Source organism: Sturnira hondurensis, unplaced genomic scaffold, assembly GCF_014824575.4.
Source record: "Sturnira hondurensis isolate 20B ecotype Veracruz unplaced genomic scaffold, ASM1482457v3 Scaffold0022908, whole genome shotgun sequence".
NCBI classification, from domain to species: Eukaryota; Metazoa; Chordata; class Mammalia; order Chiroptera; family Phyllostomidae; genus Sturnira; species Sturnira hondurensis.
In genome coordinates, this window is record NW_028095539.1 from 4,723,197 (window position 1) to 4,739,593 (window position 16,397).

The 16,397-nt window shown below is 55.3% G+C and overlaps 1 protein-coding gene across 3 annotated transcripts; it reads left to right on the forward strand.

Annotated features, from left to right (window-relative positions):
- Positions 1-1,074: 1,074 nt before the first annotated feature.
- Positions 1,075-16,294, forward strand: TBC1D13 (TBC1 domain family member 13). 3 transcript variants are annotated; one of them, XM_037036502.1, is made up of 13 exons: positions 1,075-1,232; positions 2,197-2,270; positions 4,057-4,097; positions 4,672-4,733; positions 4,881-4,980; positions 5,810-5,892; positions 8,033-8,192; positions 10,927-11,137; positions 11,652-11,815; positions 12,472-12,632; positions 12,815-12,872; positions 13,698-13,783; positions 15,248-16,294. In XM_037036502.1, exons 1-12 carry the CDS (start codon positions 1,210-1,212, stop codon positions 13,761-13,763), a joined length of 1,203 nt encoding a protein of 400 aa, XP_036892397.1. In that variant the 5' UTR covers positions 1,075-1,209; the 3' UTR covers positions 13,764-13,783; positions 15,248-16,294. The 3 variants fall into 3 exon arrangements, with proteins under 3 accessions (XP_036892397.1, XP_036892398.1, XP_036892399.1); XM_037036503.1 differs by having other exon boundaries at positions 11,071-11,137; positions 13,698-16,294; XM_037036504.1 differs by lacking the exon at positions 4,057-4,097 and having other exon boundaries at positions 1,215-1,232; positions 13,698-16,294.
- The last annotated feature ends 103 nt before the right edge of the window (positions 16,295-16,397 follow it).

The following is a 16,397-nucleotide window of genomic DNA, read 5'->3' on the forward strand; positions in this document are numbered from 1 at the left end:
ACTTTATTTTTTTCCAAGTGATAGTGTATTTTTCCTAACATACCATTCGAATGTTTCCCTGTATTCCTAACCAACAAATTCAAGGCCCGGCTGGTATTCTTTTTTTCTGGGAAAAAATCCTTTTCTATTGTGAATTAACCCAACATTTATTCATTTCTTGTAGTTAATATAAAGGAACTTAACCTTTGTATTGCACGGAAACATTTAGCACAGTGCCTAGCACACAGCGGGAGCAGAAGTTGTGGGATGAGTGAGCAGGGGACAGAGATCTGCCTGCCTGTCCCAGGGGCCAGGGACGTCCTTGCTGGGAATGCACGTGAGCGCTGGAGGGGGTTTCAAGAAATTTAAAAAATAAGGACAAGCAAGCACACAAGCACATCTGTGTAGATAAAATCTTTGTATGGCTGCCAACTGTCTTTTCTTGGAAGGGATCCTGAAATCTTGGCTTTCCTTTTCTATATTATAATCAATTCCTTTTTAAAAATATTTGATTTTTAGAGAGAGAGAGAGAGGGAAAAAGAGGAAAACATCAGTTTGTTGTTCTACTCATTTATGCATTCCTTGGTTGCTTCTTGTATGTGCCCTCACCGGAATCCAACCAGCAACCTTGGCGGGTGGGGATGACTGTCTAACCGAGCTACCGTTAGCCAGGGCTTTCGTTGTAGTAAATTTCCTGTTAATAAAATCCGAAAGTAACGGAAGCACTGAATTGTAGTCCAGCTTTCCACCCTATGTTTACCGAACCACCTTCCCAGCGATCACTGCTACAGGGGTCGAGGATTTCGCAGTGAAAAAACCTGTATAGTTAAGCAGAGAAAGGACATTCCTGAAACCGTGACTAAATAGTTTATTGCGGGTGAGGAACGTGCAAGGAAGTGGACAGGGTGACAGGTGGATAGAAAGTGAGGCCCAGGGAAGCGCAAGGAAGAGCCAGCCCTTCCACGCCTTCTGCACCGTTGCTAGTGCTTTCTTAAGCTCGGTCACAGGCCCCGCGGGCTGGGCAGAGGCGGGGTGGGGGCGTGGTCTTGCCCCCCTATCCCGCCCACCCTGCCGGCCACTGGGAAAGGGGGCGGCACTAGAGCGGGACGGGTCGGAACGCGCACGCGGGCAGCTGCGTTTCCGGTCGGAGGCCTGTGCTGAGCTCCCCGCGTCCCTGGGGGGCGGCGGCGGAGGCGACCGAGGCCGCAGGGGGATCCGGAAGTCAACACCATGTCGAGTCTGCACAAGAGCCGGTAAGGGGCCGCTGGGCCTAGCCGGCGAGGCCACTCCTGGCCAGTCCGCCACTTCTGCCCTGCGGGGGCGCGCAGCCTCGGCCAGGCACCAGCCGTCTGCGGGCAGCAGGGCTCGGGCTCCTACTTCTCATTGCCTGTGGGCCTGAGAGAGCTCGGAGTGGAGGCATTTCTGCCTCCCTTCCCCCCAGTGTCCCCCCTTTTCTATTTCGCCCTCACTTAGGACCCCTGGTTTCCCTCTTCCCCCGGCGTCTGGCTGATTCAGGGCCTCAATGACCAGTTCCCCACGCCCCCCATCCCGTCCTTGTCTCCCTTGTGAACTCTCTGACGGAGGACCCTCCTCTTTCCAAATGCTCCCCGTCCCCCTTGCCCGTTTTTCACTAGAAATTTTAGAAAACCGGGATTCTCCCGTCCGACCTCTCTCTCAGGCCAAATCTTGCTGTGTTGGCTAAATTTTGCTGTCTTCAGTTTTCTTCCAGGACTCATTTTTAAAACCCTTTTGTCCTTGCCTGCAGGCAGGCCCAGAGTTGTATTTTTGAGCCTGGAGAGCTGCGTGCAGGTTACACAGGTCCGTTGACTGCGGATCAAATTACTCATGGTTCCTAGGGTTCGTGGAGTTCAGGTTGTGAGCTGCGGGCTGGGCCTGGCCAGCAGGAAGTGCCCAATACATGCCAGCTCACTAAATAATAGAACGTGTCTGACTTCATGGGGCTTGTTTGTGAACCTCTAGACAAGAATATTTCTGTTTCTGGGCTTGGAGGAGACGTGATTTATACTTCTATAACTCCCCAAAGCTGACTTTGATTAGGACCTTGGCTGACTTTGCCTTCTGTTATGTCCTGAAGGAGAGCGAGGAACAGATTGGAGATTGGTAATGTGAGGGCGCTGTGGATAGAGGAATGGTTACTAAGCCCTTTGTCTTTCGTTTTGGGTGCATTTCATTTGCCTCCTCCTTCCGTCTTCTAAGGATTGCAGATTTCCAGGATGTCCTGAAGGAGCCCACGATCGCCTTGGAAAAGCTTCGGGAACTCAGTTTTAGTGGTAAGAGACAGCTCTTCCTTTGCAGGGTTTTCCAAGAGTGGTGGTGTGGCTAGGATGGAGGGGGACCTGCCCCAGACCATACCTGCTCCGTTCTGGGGACCAGCCTGCCTCTCCAGGCCTCTCCAGGTCCTGTGAGCTGAACAAACAGTGACTCCCCTGAGCTTGCAGGGTGTTCCCAGAGAAGCGGCAGCCACCCTTAGTGACCACAGTTAGCTTGGCTGTGGGCCTTGGGGTGTTTAATCGGCATCTGAATGATGCCGGTTGCTTCCTTGAATAGCTGGCGAGGACAGAAGATAGCAGGGAGGGAGTGGGGAGGAGACTTCCTGAGCGCAGGCCGGGCCTTCCCTCCTTGCGGCGAGCTTCCTGTGTGGTAGAGTTGGGTGAGCTGCGGGGTCGTTCCTGGTTGTCTTCCTGGCTTGGGATTAAAGCCTACTCGGTGACAATGAACTTTGGTTCATGGTGAGATTCCAGCCTTGAGACTCTGGCTTGAAGGAGCGGCACCTCAGCGGTGTTTGACTTTGCCCTCGCTGGCGTGGTCAGCCTTCCTCCAAGAGATTTTGGCTCATCTTTAAACCCCCAGGGTATTCTGTATAGCTTCTTGTCACCACTCTGCCTTTGTAACTTTGTCAGTGAGGAATTCTTGAGTAGCTCCCCGCATCCCCACGCAGATTCCGAGGTGGGGGCATTGCCTGCTGGTCACGGCACAACCACTGCTTCTCAAGGTGTCTGGCGGTATTGCGGAAGTTCGTCTTCCTGTTCTGGGGTGACAGGCAGGCCCCTGGATCTGGAGGGGTCCCGGCAGTGCGGGGAGTCGAACATCTGCCAGGCCTCGGGAGGCCGTCTGCGGCGGGGTGAACTTGGGCTCTGGAGTCAGGCAGGCCTGTATGAGTCCTTGGTTGCTCTTTGTTTACAGATGAGTTTCTTTTCCTTTCTTTCCTTTCCTTTAGATTTTATTTATTTATTTACTTATTTTTAGAGAGAGGGGAAGGGAAGGAGAAAGGGAGAGAAACATTAATGTGCGAGAGATACATAGATCGCTTGCTGCTTCCACGCCCCCAGTGGGGGCTGGCCCACAACCCAGACATGTGCGCTGACTGGGAATCAAACCGGTGACCTTTAGGTTTGCAGACGGCACTCCATCCACTGAGCCACAGCAGCCAGGGCAGATGAGTTTCTTTACTGTGAGGTGGGGACAATCATGCTGTTCTTCCCTACTTACTAGGGTTATAATGAGGATTCAGTACAGTTAGGTCCATGAACCACAATGCACTTAGCATTTGTAGCTTTATTCTCCACAGGTACTTACGGAATACCGTCTGTGTGCCACGCCCTGTGCTAGCTGCTGGGAGTGTAGGACAAATGTGGTTCTTGTCTTCGTGGGACTTCCCTGGTAGTAGGGGTTATAGGTGTTAAATAAGTACACAAATTATGTTACGCAATCCAAGTGGTGATGGATGCTGTGAAGAAGTCACGGAGTCACTGTTTATAACGAATGGGTGACCTGACTGGGAAGAGATGGTGGTTGGTACAGGCTGCTCTGAGGAAGAAATACACAGGATAAGAAGGTGTTATCCTCAAAAGAGCATTCCAGACAGAGGGAGCAGGGGTCATGGAGAGAGATGCACACAGGACTAGCATCTCGTCTAGTGGCCTTTGTGGCAGAGAATGATTCTTGAAGGAGTACTTCTTGCTCACTGTACTCCCCGACAACTGGCTCCCAGGTGGGGGGCTGGGGGATTCTGGGGCGCCGGCCTAAGGGCGTGACCTTTGCCTGCTGTGTCCACAGGCATCCCCTGTGAGGGCGGACTGCGGTGCCTCTGCTGGAAGGTGGGTGTGCCTGGGGTGGGGCTCCTGCTCCGCTGAAAGTCCCTGGATTCCTGCATGGGTTGTCCCTACCCACCACCCCTTTCTTTCTGTTCTGAGCCTTTACTTACTTTGTCTGGGGAAACTTTCCTGGGAAGTCCTGGGTTTTCAGCCCCTCTCAGTTCCCCTCCAGGATCCCTTCGGGGATGGAACACTTTGTAATGCAGGCGAAGCCCTTTGCTTCCTTGTCCAGACAGAGCAGTAGCAGTGTCGCATTTTGGGACAGGAAAGGCTGTGCTTCGTCCAAAGCTGTTAGCTAGCGTGGGAGTGGAGGCCCGGCACTTGAGTCCCAGACCCCTTTGAGGTCTTACTATCCTTTGGAAGAGTCTGTGTGAGGAAGAGAAGAGGGAAGGCCTGCTTTGGGATACAGGGGAGGAAAGGGGAGGCTTCCCCGGCACATGCCTCCGTGCCTAGGCTTCAGCCCATCCTGTCTTCTCTGGGCGTTATCGGGCGTTTTCCTGGGGGTCTGTCAGCCTCCACCTACTGTCCAGGGTTGGGCTGGGCAAGTCCCCAGAGCTCTGCTTCTCTCTCTCTGCAGATTCTCTTGAACTACCTCCCTGTGGAGAGAGCCTCATGGACCTCCATCCTGGCCAAGCAGAGGTGAGACCCAGGGCAGGGGGGCTGATGGGAGGGTCCTGTATCAGAACAGGTGGTGCTGAATCTGCCCTGCCTCCTGTTGGTGCTTCTCACTTCTGGGCTCCCTGAGCACGCCCTTTGCGAACCACGCCCCCCTCTTGTCTCCTGCAGGGAGCTGTATTCTCAGTTCTTGAGGGAAATGATTATCCAGCCTGGCATTGCCAAGGCCAACATGGGAGTGTCCAGGGAGGATGTGACCTTTGAGGACCATGTGAGTAGGGGTCATCAGTGGGAACTGAGGCTACAGAGTGGGAAGGAGCGTGGGCTCTGGAGTGGGGAAGGCCCCCCATCTCAGAGGATGGGTGCAGCTGGTCTTGGTCCCATCTGGCCCTTCTAGGACCTCCTTTCTTCATTTGGTTGCTCACCCCCAAAGGCCGCTGTCCCTCCCTTTCCACCTGGCTCCGCCAGGAGCATAAGTGGTAGCTGGGGCTCAGGGTGTGCTGTGTGAGCAGCGTGGACGGAGCCAGGCCCTCTGCACGCCTGGTCTCCTTTGACAGTTGAACAGGGTCAGATCAGGGCGGCAGCGAGGATACACTGCCTTCCTGCGGCCTACAGGGAGCCTTGTTTGGCCCGCCAGCACTGAGCTTCACCCTGTGCACTTTGCAGTGCAGGATGGGGAGGTGCATGAGGCCCGGTCCTGTCCTCGGAGGACTGCCCCTGGTGACTCAAAGCACTGATGAGTTAGACTCGAGGAGACTCTGTGACACGACATTCGCTCACTCATTCATTCCGTCAACAAGCCCTTAGTGAGCACCTGCTGTACGCCGCATTCCAGAGCCCGAGCAGCAGGCAGACGGAGTTGAGTCCTGCCTGGCAGGATGCACTCAGAGCAGAGAGCGGGGCGTGGCGTTTGGCTGTGGGGTTTGAGTGGGATTTAGGCGGCCACAGGAGGCGGAGGCTGCTCTTCGAAGGCTGTCTTGGGGCCGCAGCGGGGCTGCTAATGGGATTGTCGGTGTGAGGCCACTGCTCAGGCCTGCAGACTGGTGCCTGCCTCTGGGGCCCACGTGTGCCCAGGACAGCAGCTGGTTTTCTCCCCACAGCCACTCAACCCCAACCCCGACAGCCGGTGGAACACGTACTTCAAGGACAACGAGGTGCTGCTGCAGATCGACAAAGACGTCCGGTACGCCGGGCTGGGCGCGGGCCCCGGGACTTCTGCGGTGTTTCCTGGTCCTGCCCTTTGCCTGTCCAGCCTGAGCCCCTGGGGTTGGGTAGGGGTATGAGAAGGCCGTTGGTGGGAGGTCTGGGTAGTCAGGTGCAGGCTCCAGTGGTGGGGGCCCTGAGCACGGGGCTGGTGAGCGCAGTGAGTGTGGGTGTGTATGTGTGTGTGTGTGTGGCTGTGTGGCCCTGTGCATGCCTGTGCCTGGTTCTCCTCCCTGCCTCAGTGTCAGTTGTCCATGGCATTTATGGGTTTGTCTCATCATTCCTTCATCAGATGGCTATTGACCCTCTGCTCTGTGGCAGCCCCAGGGCCTGGCTCAGGGTTGAGCACTGAACACAGACACGGCCCCTCTCCCCGAGGGACCTAGAACCTTAGGGGGAGGGTGGGAAGACAGGCGTTGAGCAAGTTCGGTCCCTGCGGAATGTGCATCTCTGGTAGACGCACTGAAGGAAGTGTTCAGGGTGTCCCAGGAGTTCGGGGCGCTCTCCCTGCCTGAGGAAGTGGTGTTCGTGGGGAGGCCTGGGGAGCTGCCCTGGGCACAGAGGGAGGGAAAGGCCGTGGTGGGTGGGGTCCACCTGTGGGGGGCCCTGAGAGCCCATGGAGCTTGGCATGTCCCAAACACAGTGTGGAGGTGGTATGGTTGACACCACCCTGGAGGGAGACGCAGGTTGGACCTTGGACTTGATTCTAAGCACGTGGGGCAGTCATACAAAGGTTTTAAGCACAGGAATGGCAGGGTCAGATAAGTTTTTTTTTTTCAATTGTGAGGCATGAGTGTGCTTTCCTACTCAGTATGGAGCTGAGGAAACGGTGTCTGTGCTGTCCTGTTGGGTTGCTCAGTGGCAGTGGGTGGACCCTCCCACAGGCTGGGGAGGAGCTGGGAGGAAGGCCTCGGCTACAGTGGGGCCTAGTCCTTCCCCTGCTCACGGTCCCACCTTCCCGGTTGTCAGCTGTGTTTCCAGCCACTGCCCACCCTGGGTGCTGCTCCTTGGCGGGTGCTCGTTGTGCCCAGGTCCACTGTTAGGCGGCCCAGCCAGGATGCAGGAGGGAGCTCTTGCGTCCGTTTGTGGGCTGGTGCTGGCGCAGCCTCTATTCACGAGGGGTTTTAATGGCCCCCTTAAATCAAGAGCCATGTCTGGAACCCCGTTCTGGAGAAACAGGCTCTGCTTTCACTGGTGGTGATTGTGGCGTGGCGTTCGGTGCTTCCAGAGGGTGCGTTCGCGGTGTGCTGTGTGTAAGCAGTCTGAAAAAAGTGTGTGTGCTGCAATGCATGCATTTAAACTCTTGGTCACGCTCTCGAGACGGTCCTCAACTGCTTTTTTTTTTTTTTTTAGAGAGAAGGAGAAAGAGAGGAAGGGGGAGAGATAGACATTAATTTGTTGTTCTACTTATTCATGTGTTCATTGGTTGCTTCTTGTATGTGTCCTGACTGGGGATTGAACCTGCAACCTTGGTGTATTGGGACAGTGCTCTAACCAACTGAGCTACTTGGCCAGGGCTCAATTTTTTTCTTCTCGCTTAGTCTTGGACACTTATTTTCCATGTCAGCGGTGTAATATTCTACTGTACAATGTGTCACTTAACCAAATCTCTTTTACTACTTTAAACCACAGTGCAGTTAACGCTCTTGTACATACTAGGTATTTTTAATATGGAAAGATGTCAGTGGTTTAAGGGAGTTGGATTGTAAGATCATAAGGATATATATGTACAAGACACACACATATATATGCGCCCATGTATCTGCAAATACACATAAGATGGGTATATATATTATGACTATATTGTCTCTTAAAGACTATATTGTTTTTAAATACACTGTTTTTATTATTTTATTAAGAATCTATTTAGAGAGTGGGGAAGGGAGGGAGAAAGAGAAGGGGAGAAACATCGACGTGGAAGAGGACCCACCCCACGACCCAGGCATGTGCCCTGACAGTTAGTTGAACTGGTGACCTTTCGGTTCACAGGCCAGTGCTCAGTTCCCTGAGCCACACCAGGCAGGGCCATGTTGTTACTGTTTTAAAGCGGTCTTTGGGATGCTGGAGCATCTGAAGCCTCTACCCTGAGTCACGGCGTCCTCTCCTGTCCCCTCTCTCAGGAGGCTGTGCCCAGACATCTCCTTCTTCCAGAGGGCCACTGAGTACCCGTGCCTCCTCATCCTGGACCCCCAGAATGAGTTTGAGACCCTTCGCAAGCGGGTGGAGCAGACGACGCTGAAATCCCAGACAGTGGCCCGGAACCGGAGTGGGGTCACAAATGTGAGCAGCACTCTGGGGCCCCAGGGACTCCTCATGACAGCCTTTTCCTTTTGCTTCCCTTGGCCACTGTCCACTGGGCCCACGACCATCTGCGCTGACAGTTATTCAAGGCACCTTTGATTCTACCCGAGCTCTGTGGGAAGGTCAGGGATCCAGGTTGAGGCTGGGTGTGAGGGCTGCTGCGGGAGGGCCCTGCAGTGCTGGAGGTGGCTCTTTCAAAAGTAAGGACAGGTGCCGTGGGAGCCTGATGGGTAGGGAGCTGACCTGACCTGGCTATCAGGGAAGACTTCCCTGAGGAAGTGACATTTAAGCTAAGGCTCAAAGAGCTGGGAGGACAGACCGTTCCAGGTGGGGAGGAGGGCACGTGTGGAGGTCCTCAGGCAGGAGAGAGCGTGGTGTGTTCACAGGGTAGAGGATTTAGTGTGGCTAGAGGCAGAGGGAAATGGGGAGGGTTGCTGGAAGATGCTGGAGAGGTGGGTGGTGGTGAGGCTACGGGGGGGCCCTTGCAGCCTTCTAAGCAGGGTGGTGATGTGACTCAGGAATGCTCTCGTAAAAGACCTCCGTTGGCGCTGGGTGGGTGTTGATCGGAAGGGGCAGGAGTGGAGGTGGGGCTGCTAGAGCGGGGGTAAATTTGAGAGACTTAGGGGGTAGGATGGGGTAGGAGGGCTTGCGCTGGCCAGGTCGTGCCGAGTGTTTGAGTCCCAGTCTTCCCCAGGTTCCTGTAACGGTAGCCAAACAAGTGTATGATCTTATCACTGAACTCGAGCCTACTACTGCTTTGGTACCTGGAGCTCTGAGTTGCTGAAACCTTTCTGCTGTCCTCCAACAGTGGAACAGTCCTTCTTCGTAGCCTGCAAAGAGCTAGAGACAGATGAGAGGGATGACCCGCCGAGGCTCTGTATCTCGGGGGAGGCGGGCAGTCGCAGCCAGTCCCAGTACCCCACGTGCCTCCGAGAGAGCTAGGCATGCCAGGAGGTGCAGAATGCAGGGCCTGCTGTGTGGGCGACCCTCTTACTCGGCCGCTGATGTCCTGGCTGCAGGCCCTGGCTTCTGTCCTTCATTGCGCTCAAGTCATTGGAGACTGAGAGCTGAGCTCTTGCCCATTTTAGGTTTGGACCTTGTCCTGGGGGCAGAGCACCTAACCAGAAGGTTCATGGCCAGACTTGTGGACCTGTGGTGGGGCGATGTGAGTTAAAGCCGACCATCTGTTTGACTCTGGGCAGGTGACATCGGGCTTCCCTTCCCAGGCCTCCATTGGCTCTTCTGTAAATGGGCCATAGCCATTTCTGCCCTGTCTGCCTTTAGATTTGCCAGGAAGGTGAAATGAGGTCATGAGGTCACAGCTGCGCAGATTGTTGGGAAGTTAGAAGGCAGCGCTCTCTGAGGCCTGGGCTTCAGGCACTGGAGTCAGTTAGTCCAGGGTCGAACCCTTTACTGCCGCTTAATGTGAGACCCGATGAGTGACCTAACATTTCTGAGCCTCAGTTTCCTCATCTTGAAAGCGATGTTGAGAGAATATTCTAAGTTGTTAGAGCATTACATGCTTACAGAGCACTGTCTTGCACATAGAGCTCTGGGTAAATGTTAGCGGCGCGCATGTCTGCACAGGTATGTGCAAGTGTGTGCATGAACATATGTGTATAATAAGAAAGGGAGTTGAATGTCCTTGGCCCTTCATGTCCCGGGTGGTTTCCCACACTGTCCCCACCTGGGCTTGCCTGGGGCTCGCTCAAACAGGTCACCCCTGGCACCCACGTCTTTACAAAGTTCCTGGGGGTCCTGCTGCGCAGACGGTGGTGGGAGCCTGTGTTCTGTAGCAGACGTATCATCTCTGTTTATCTCCCAGCTTTTTCGTATGAAAACTTTGAAACATTCAGAAAAGTTGAGAGTATAGTGCACAACCATATACTTTCCATTTAAATTTAAGTTGTTAACCTTTTGCCAAATTTGTTTGTGTATTACAGAGAGTGGGTTGCAGGTGTTCTGACCCTTCACCCCCAAGTACTTCCGCAGGCATCTCCTGAGAATAAGGACATCCTCTTACCACCAACACCTCTAGGAAATTAACAATAATTGCATAATAATACCTGACATCCAATCCACGATTGTGTGTCCTCATTCATGCTAAGAATATATTTTTTAAAAAGATTTTATTCACTTTTAGAGAGAAGGGAAGGGAGAGGGAAAGAGAGGGAGAGAAACATCAATGTGTGAGAGATATGTTAATCGGTTGCTGGTTGCCTCTGGTGCACTCCTAACTGGAGACCTGGCCCACAACCCAGGCCTGTGACCTGACTGAGAATCAAACCAGTGACCTTTTGGTTCTCAGGCTGGCACTCAATCCACGGAGCCACACCAGCCAGGGTGGTTGTGCTAAGAATATTTTTGATTTTTTTCTTCCAAACCAGGACCAGCCCAGGTTTATGTGTTGCACTGGGGTGTCGTGTTTTTCTCGTCCAGAGAGCACCCTGCGCAGTCAGTGCCCTTCTCCGCAGAGGGAAGCACTGTTCTTTCTTCTATCACGTAAATTAGGTGTTAGTCCAGCTATTGTGTAGCGTGTTCCACATCCTGGTTTGTTGGCCTGTTTCCTCCTGGTGGCCTCGGCCACATGCATCTACACCCTGAATTTCCCATAAGCTGGAAGTTAGGCGTAGGCTTCATGGTAGATGTTGCTGGTGGAACACACTGTTCACAATGCCGCCCATCGTCTTCACGACCCTCTGTCCTCTCCCAGATGAGCTCCCCGCACAAGACCTCGGCGCCCACATCCCTGAATGAGTACCAGGTGCTGCCCAATGGCTGTGAGGCCCACTGGGAGGTGGTGGAGCGGATCCTGTTCATCTACGCCAAGCTCAACCCAGGCATCGCTTACGTGCAGGGCATGAACGAGATCGTGGGGCCCCTGTACTACACCTTCGCCACCGACCCCAACAACGAGTGGAAAGGTAGAAGGGCTCTTGGCCGCCTTCATCTCTTGTTGCCGGCTCCCTAGAGAGGTGGACCAAGGGAAGCCAGGCTGTGCAGCTCACACCCCCTCTGTGGGCCTCCATTTCCCCTCTGTCACATAGGGGGTTGGCCTCGACCCTCCCTGAAAGCCAGTCTGGCTCAGACTTTGCAGAGTGTTGGACGTTTACTGAGCTCTTGATGTTTTGACTGACTTTCTGATGGAGGAGATGATATATATATACAGGAAACTGAGTGGGAGAAAGAATTTGAGTGACGCTTTGAAAAATATCATCAAAGAGCACCCAGTGAATTGACAAGGAGTGGGCAGCCGCCAGAAGGTGTGAGGAGGAAGTGATGTCCTTAGTCTGGGGGTGGGGGAGGTCGGGGGCAGAGAAGGTGTGGAGCCTGACCACGGTGGGCGGTGGTGGGGTGAGCCTCTGAGCCAAAGGAGGGTCTCACCGGTGAGATTTGGGGGGGGCTCTCGGCTGCCCTCACCCTGCCCGTCTCGTGCAGAGCACGCGGAGGCAGACACCTTCTTTTGCTTCACCAACCTCATGGCTGAGATCCGGGACAACTTCATCAAGAGCCTGGACGACTCGCAGTGCGGCATCACCTACAAGATGGAGAAGGTGTACTCCACCTTGAAGGATAAGGATGTGGAACTCTACCTGAAACTGGTGAGGACCCCCAGGGCCACAGGGCCGGGGCAGGCAGACGAAGAGGGGCACAGGTCCAGGGTGAGCTCTGGTTTGAGCCTGGGGTGGAAAGGGGCCGCTGCTGCTTAGGGAGCGCTGACCCACTGCTGAGAGACCGGGCGGCAGGCGCTGGGAGTCCAGGCAGGCCGGCGGGGAGTGGGTACGGTGCCCAGCGTATGCCAGGCACAGGCATTTACCACGTGCTTCCTGAGTTCAGCCTGTTGTCCTCTGAGAAAAGAAGGGTAAACTTCACTTTTAAAAGTTAAGGGTAATTTTTAAAAATTGATTGAAGGGAGAGAGGGAGAAACATGGATTTGTTGGTCTACTTATGCGTTCATTGGTTGATTCTTCTGTGTGCCCTGATGGGGTCGAACCCGCAACCTTGGCGTGTGGGGCAGTGCTCTAACCAGCTGAACACGGCCAGTGCAAAATTAAGAATAATTTAAAAAAATTATCGTAGTGGTATTCCATGTTTATTTCAGAAAACAGTGTGCCTGGTGCGCACCCCTGGCCCGCCGCGTCCTTGGTTAGGTCCTGGGCCCCACTGTGTGTCTGAATCCGCACTAGAGACCGCGTGGTGTCACAGGGCATCCAGCCTGCATGGATTTCGCACCCACCCCGCGCCTCTCTCTCCCCAGCAAGAGCAGAACATCAAGCCCCAGTTCTTCGCCTTCCGCTGGCTGATGCTGCTGCTGTCCCAGGAGTTCTTGCTGCCTGATGTCATCCGTATCTGGGACTCCCTCTTCGCTGATGACAGCCGCTTTGACTTCCTCCTCCTGGTCTGCTGCGCCATGCTCATGTGAGTGTGGCCTGGGGTGGGCGGGCCAGCTCTCACCAGGCTGGAGGGAGCCTCTGGGGTCCTTGGCGAGTGTCAAACCAAACTTGCGGTGGCGGGGGGGGGGGGCAGGTCAGGAAGGGGCCCCGCTCGGCCTGCACTCAGGGCAGCGCAGAGTCTTAGCGCCTCGCTGCTATTTTCCTCAGACTGATCCGGGAGCAGCTGCTGGAAGGGGACTTCACTGTAAACATGCGGCTCCTCCAGGTAACGGGGTTTGGAACGGCAAGCTCAGTCTTGGCCAGGAGGCAGACACTTACCCAACAGCCACCCTGTGTCAGCTGCTGCGACAGGCTGGTGCAGGGGCAGTGGAGGGTAGCAGAGTTTAAGAGTCAAGTCCCCTGAGGCAGATCTGGGTTTGGATGGTTTTGAATCCCGGCTTTGCCACTGACCTTGAGTGTGGTGTGGCCGTGAGGGCAGGGCTTTGCCCCTTTGAACGACCGAGTGTTGTACCCAAGTAAACGGCACTGGGATGCAGCGGTGCCCAGTAGGGGGCAGTGCTCGTTGGGAGTCACGCTCAGACTAGAGCGGCAGGGTGCAGGGCCGGTGGTGGAGAACGAGGGCTCCAGGGTCAGACAGCACCAGGTTCACACCCTCGTTCTGCCGTGCTGGCCGTGGGACCTGCGCCAAGTGACAAGCTCTCCAGGCCCCAGTTTTTTCACTCACACCTGGCCTGGGGTCGGTTTTCGGTGGCTCACAGAGTAGATCTGTAAAATAGGCATAATCACAACAGCCTCCTCATTGAGCTGCTCGGGCGCCCCAGGGAGCCAGTGTGTGCCCCTTGGCCCCGTGCCGGATGGGGAGAGGTGAGGTAGCGTGGGCCTGGTCTAAGGAAGGGCTCTGAGCCCTGTGGGTGGTGCTGGTTGGGTTGGTTGTGTTCATGCTGCATGTGGGGGTTAGGGCAGAATGGGGGTGCTGGTCATCTGTGGTCCAGCCTGGCGACAGGTCCCAATGGGAAGGGCACAGGTGAGGCAGAGGTGGCAAAGGGTGGGCTGACTTCAGAGGCATCTTGTTGGCCTTTCTCGTGCCCAGGATTACCCCATCACAGATGTCTGCCAGATCCTACAGAAAGCCAAGGAACTCCAAGACTCCAAGTAGCCCGACAGCAAGAGGCCCAGGTTTGGGAGAGACGGTCCCTGTGCCCTGGCTTCTGGGACACGAAGAAGCCTGTGGGATCCCCCCTCCCCGAGGGAAAGCCACAGGACTGGCCTACTCCAGGCCTCCTCACCTGGCTGTGTCCCCCTAGGCCATTCCCACTGGGGACATACCGTGCCATGCTCCTTCCTGACCACCAAGCCCTGGCTCTCTCTTCGCTCTTAAACCCTGGGACCATTTTCCCAGGCTGCTGAGCAAGGCTGGAGTTCCTGAAGTTGTTGCCTGGAGGTGGGGCAGATTGGGGGTACTGGGAGCTGCCATGGGTCCCTCCCAGCCTCTGCTCTGCTGCTCCCTCTCCTGCTCTGGGCTTGGGGGCAGGTGCTTGGCCAGTGAGCCAGAAACCACTTCTGGGGGTTGGTGCTTAGGGTTCGCCATGGGGAAAGTGACGCTGTGAGGGAGCTAAGGAGCTGCCAGGCCCAGGTCACACCCTCTGTCCCTCTCTCACTGAGTGCGTGCGTGCGTGCGTGCGTGCGGCTCTTCATCCTCCAGGTGTGTGTGTGTGTCAGTGTGGATGTGAAGGAGGCGAGAGTGTCTTCCCCTCTAGGTCTCTGCTCCTCCTCCGTCTCCCCGCCTACTTCTCTCACTTCTCCCTCCACCTTCGTGGAGGCTCTGTGAGTCTCTGTCTCTTCCTTTCCTTGCTCTCCCCCTGCCCTTCTCTCTTGGGGTGCCTTATCCCCAGCCTCTTCCCCTCACTCCTCCCTTCCCTGTCTGTGAAGCCCAGAGACAGAATGAGGAGTCGGGCTCAGCAAAGCCCCTAGAAGTCAACTGTGGCCTTTGTGCCCTGTTCCCAACCCCAGCCCCAGGCTCCCAGGCCCCTGAGACTGGGAGGGAGTCCGAAGGGCCTCATTGGAGGGCCCTGGCCCTGCCCACACCGACAAATCTTGGAAACCAAAAGCTGCTGAGAAATGGTGGCCTGTGGAGCTCTGAGCCTCTTACCCTCCTTTCTGCCCTAGACGGAGCAGGGAGGAGGGCTGACCTTCCCAAGATTTTCCCAAAGGAGCAGGACATCCAGGGGATCCTGTACTAGGGATTGGAGTCGAAGTGCTTCAGAAGAGCAGTCATTCCCATGGCTTCCAGGGCCCATCCCTGGGAGGGTGGGTCCCTGAAGGAAAAGTGGGACCAAAGGGAACCTGGCCAGGCCAGGGAGAGCTGAGCTCAGAGGCCCTGGATCCCGTCAGGGCCGAGGCAGCCCTGCGGCTCCCAAACAGGCCGAGGAAGGTGCTGGCCCTTCTCTGGTCACCTGCTTGGGCTGTTCCCAGGATTTGGGGCAGGTGCTCCTAGAGCAGCAGCTGTAGGCTCCTCCCACTGCCGGGCAGTGGGAGGAGCGGCTAGTTCTGATAAAGTCCCCACCCTCCTTTTGTAAGGAGGCAGGGAGTTTGTGTCTGGAAGGCTGGGTAATGTAGCAAGGGTCTTCATCCTCTCTTCAGACCTGCTGGCAGGTGCTCGCTTGCCCCTGAAGCCTTCCTGAGTCGGCAGCCAGGACTTCTGCTGCCTGCAGGGGCCAGGCTATGGGCCAGGCTGAACAGCTTCCCCCAGACGGCTCCTCTACCAGGCTGTCCCTTGGATGCTGCTGGGACTTCTCTGCACTTGCCTTTTTGCCACCTCCTCTCATAACAGTTTTTGGGAGACTTTGCTATTTATTCAGACTCCAGGTTATTTATTGTAGATTGTCAAGTGCTTGGTTTGGGGTGAGGGTTGGGGCTGGGAAGGTCAAAAGGGTTTGGAAGCATGGGGCTTCCTGCCTTTCTGAGGTCAGGCTCAGCATCCTCTCCTCGCCTTTGGAACCTCCCTGGTTCCCCAGCACAACCTGGCTGGGAGTGCTCTGAGCTCTGTACTGGAAATGAGTAGAAGGGAGGCTTGGAGACCCTGCTTGGGGCAGGGATTCGCTGCTTCCCACCAGCCCGACCCACCTTCCCAGAACTTGTCGGCTGGTTGTTGAGTTCCAGCCTTGACCTCGTCACAGTCTGAGGCTCGGACCACAGCCTGGGACCCAGCAGACACTGCCCAGGACACTGATGCATTCCCTCTTGCTGTCCCCTTGCCTTCCGTTCTGGGGCCGTACTACTTGAATCACTGCATCTAATTGGTCTCAGTGGCAGGCCTAAGACCGGTGCCCTCTCCTTGACTTTGGGTCAGGAGCACAGGGACCGTGTCCGGGTTTGGCTGAGGAAAGGACCTGCCCTTGGCAATTCCCCTTCCCCAAACTCTCAGGAGGTTCCCAGAAGACCAGAGTGCCCAAGCCTCCTGCCTGGGAAGCCAGAGCCCCCCCGGAATTTGAACATTTGCAGATCGGGCTGGATGAGCTCAGCAGGTCTCACTCCATAGGGTCAGAATGTTGTCTGCCTTTGTTTTCGTTTTGTTTTTTAAATCAGTTTGGTTTCTTGAGTCAATGCTGTTGATGACAAGTTGTCTTTAATAAATAATGTGTTCTCTACAGTGGGCATTGGTGCTGTGATGGGCTGAAACCTTTGGGACCTCAGACCAGGAAAAGAAGTTTGAGCAGGGATGGAGTCAGGAGGAGTCAGGCTATTCTAGGTGGAAGGATGCGTTTGACTCTCCTCCAGCCATGCAGTTTGC